Source organism: Cystoisospora suis (genome assembly GCF_002600585.1).
Source record: "Cystoisospora suis strain Wien I chromosome Unknown contig_3243, whole genome shotgun sequence".
NCBI lineage: Eukaryota > Apicomplexa > Conoidasida > Eucoccidiorida > Sarcocystidae > Cystoisospora > Cystoisospora suis.
The window spans coordinates 1,569-4,713 of NW_027156038.1; the positions used below are offsets into that span (position 1 = coordinate 1,569).

The following is a 3,145-nucleotide window of genomic DNA, read 5'->3' on the forward strand; positions in this document are numbered from 1 at the left end:
TCTTTTCTTCTTTTTCTTTTCGCAGTCGTCGGAGTGTCCGAGTTATCGGTCCTTTTTAAGCCAAGTAGCTAAGTCGAGAAATCCTGAGGTCGAGAGTTTGTTTCGGAGTGGCTTTGCCATTCATCACGCCGGCCTCTTAAGACACGATCGTCTCCTCGCAGAGAAAATGTTTAGGGCAGGTCAGAACAAGAAGAAGAAGAAGAGTCGCACCTAAGACACCCACACAAGGAACACACAAAGACAAGACAAAGCAGAAAAGAAAAGAAAAGAAAAGAAGAAAAGCAGGAAGGACACATGTAGACAAAGGGGGGGGTTCTAGTACATGTTGGGAGAGAGAGAGGAGAGAAAAGGAAGAAAAGAAGAAAAAGAAAAAGAAGAGAAAGAAGAAGGCTTCCTTTCACCCTGCCCTTCTGAACCTTTTCCTGTTAATTTGTGGTTGTTCTGCGGAGTTTATCTCACTCTATATCTATCTAGATACATCCATACCTACAGATTTCTACATATAGAGAGAGAAAGAGGGAGAGAAGTAGACACCTCTCTCTCTCTTTCTCTTTCTTTCTTTGTCTGTTTGGTTTGTGTAGTGGGTGTAGGGTTTTCTTTGTTGCATGTCCTTCTCTCTTTTTCTCTTTCTTTTTCTTTCTTTCCTTCTTTTTGTCTGTTCTCCTCCTTAAAGATCCCCGAGATAGAGCATGGAGGCACGCCAAATGGAAGTAGCTGTCAAACTGTGGGAGAAGAGAACATGCTTTAGGAGGCATAGAAGAAGGAGGAAGAGTAGCACAATTCTCAGCTTGAGAGAACTTCGAGTCATGTGACGGCTCGCCTTTGGTCTATCTATAGTAGATAGGGGAGGAGATCTGTCTCATTATAGCAAGAGTTAGGGGAGAAAGGCCAGTAGAAGCAAGAGGGAGATGGGTAGGTGTAGAAGGCGTGAGAGGTGCAAAGAAGATAGGAGAGGAATACTGCTGCTCTATCCTTGCTTGCTACTCTTCTTCTTCTTCGTGGGGTTTCTTGCTTCTCTTGCTGCATGCATGTAAATCTTTTCAGACAGGTGGGCTAGTGTAGCCTGACTTATTCTTGCTGGAGTGGTCAGAGAGAGCGAGAGAGAGACTCTGTCTTCTTTCCCTTCCATATCTTCGTCTTCTTCTGTCTACATCATGAAAGAGTGTAACGCAGAAGCATCTAGAGAGAAGAAGAAGAAGAATCTAGAGAGAACAAGAGCAGTATGTGTATTATTCTTATTTACGTCTTCTTTTCTCTTTGTCTTTCACACTGCAATGTTTCTTCTTCTTCTTACCCTCTTTTTGTCTCTCCTCCTCCTCCTCCTCTTTCGCTTTTCAAACCAACACTCGGGTCTCTTCATCTTCCTTCTTCTCCTCCTTTTCTCTTTCTCACTCTTTCTTGTCTGTTAATCTTGTCCTTTCTTTCTTTTGTCTGTTAGGCGGGGTGCGTGTGTTGTGCTGCACTTCTACTCTTGCGTGGGGAGTGAATTTGCCTGCGCGAGTGGTCATTATCAAAGGCACAAGCATTTACGATACAAAGGCAGGCGGATTCAAAGACCTAGGTACTACCTCTACTTCTACTACCTCTACTTCTACTACCTCTACTTCTACTACTCCGATCTATCTATCAGCCTGCTAAAGAGTTACCTACCCCCCCTCCCCGACCTCTCTCTCTTTCTTTCTTTCTTTCTCACTTCTTCTCTCTCTCCTACTGTCTTTCTCTTAGCTTTTTTCTCCTTTAGTTGTGCTTCCTTTCTTTCTCGTTTTCTTTCTTTCCTTTCTCTTTTTCTTTCTGTGCATGTTGTCATTCCGTTCATTCTAGAAGAGAGACTTCAGGATGTATCTAGACGGGGATCAGAAGAGAGAGAAAGGGGGAAGAGCAGAAGAAGAAGATGAGAAAGGACGTTGTCTTGAATGATTAGATAAGGAGGTTTGGAGTTTCAGCATTTCTTTCTTCTTTATATGGAGGTTCATATGCATGCAGTCGCTCACGCATGAGAAAGAGAGAGACAGAGATGAGAAAGGAAAAAAGAAGGAAAGAAAGAAAGATTGAAAGACCTATGCAAATCTTTCTTTCTCTCTTCTTCTTTTTCTTCTTCTTCTCTTTAATCGACTCTCTCCCTCTGGAACTATCACTCTCTCTCTATCCTTCCTTTCTGCCTCTATCTTCTCTTCTTTAAGCCAACCATTTCTCTTCTTCTTCTCTTTCTTCTCCTTTTTCTCCGTTTCCTTTCTCTTTTCTATCTTTGTTTGCCTCCTTATCTCATCTTTCCTTCTCTTCTTTATCACCTTCCTTTCTCTTCGCTTCTTTTCATCCTTTCTCTCTCCTTTATTCCTCATTCTTTCTTCTCTTCTATCCTCCCTCCTCCTCTTATCTCTACGCTCCCCCCCCTTTCATTCATCTTCTGTCTCATCTATTTCTTTCTCGTCTTTTTCTTTATCGTCTCTATGCCTTGTCTCTCTCTCTCTCTGTGATGCGGCGGTCCTTCTGCCCTTTCTGTCTCTAGGCATTCTCGACGTCTTGCAGATCTTTGGAAGAGCAGGGAGACCGCAATACGACTCGAGAGGCTCGGCGATTCTTCTGACCTGCGGGTCGGCTCGCCTCTCTCGTTTTCTCCGCCTTCTTACTAACCACATGCCTGTGGATAGTAAATTCCTCGATCATCTCCCCAACGCACTTAACGCGGAGATTGCTATAGGGACCGTCACTTCTGTCTCGGAAGCGGTAGATTGGCTAGGCTATACCTTTCTATTCGTCAGAATGTACAGGTACTACATCGAGAAAGCAAAGACCTTCCAGGAATAAAGAGATAGAAAGACAGATAGATAGATAGATAGAGAGGTACATAAAGAGAGAGACAGATAGATAGAGAGGTAGATAAAGAGAGAGATAGAGAGGTAGAGAGAACAAGAGATACATAAATTTCGTGAAGAGATACATACAAAGTAACAGAGACAGATAGATAGATGGATAGATAGATAGATAGATTCCGCCTCTCAGAGAAAGGAAGAAATGCTGGTATATAAAAACGTCTATAGTGAATCTCTGTATACTAGGTAACTTATATATATAGATACAACTGTGGGCGTACGATGCATCCGAAGTGTATATATGTAAATATATGTATATCTATCTATCTCTCTAT

The 3,145-nt window shown here is 42.5% G+C and overlaps 1 protein-coding gene across 1 annotated transcript in view; it reads left to right on the forward strand.

The window, feature by feature from the left end:
- CSUI_006401 (activating signal cointegrator 1 complex subunit) overlaps window positions 1–2,805 on the forward strand; it is a gene marked incomplete at its 3' end in the record, with an annotated part of 4,128 nt that extends 1,323 nt beyond the window's left edge. Inside the window, exons 2-4 of the mRNA XM_068066561.1 lie at window positions 26–179; window positions 1,439–1,561; window positions 2,507–2,805. Of these exons, the coding sequence (XP_067921463.1) occupies window positions 26–179; window positions 1,439–1,561; window positions 2,507–2,805 (576 nt within the window). The remainder of the gene's footprint in view (window positions 1–25; window positions 180–1,438; window positions 1,562–2,506) is intronic.
- Between the last annotated feature and the right edge of the window lie 340 nt (window positions 2,806–3,145).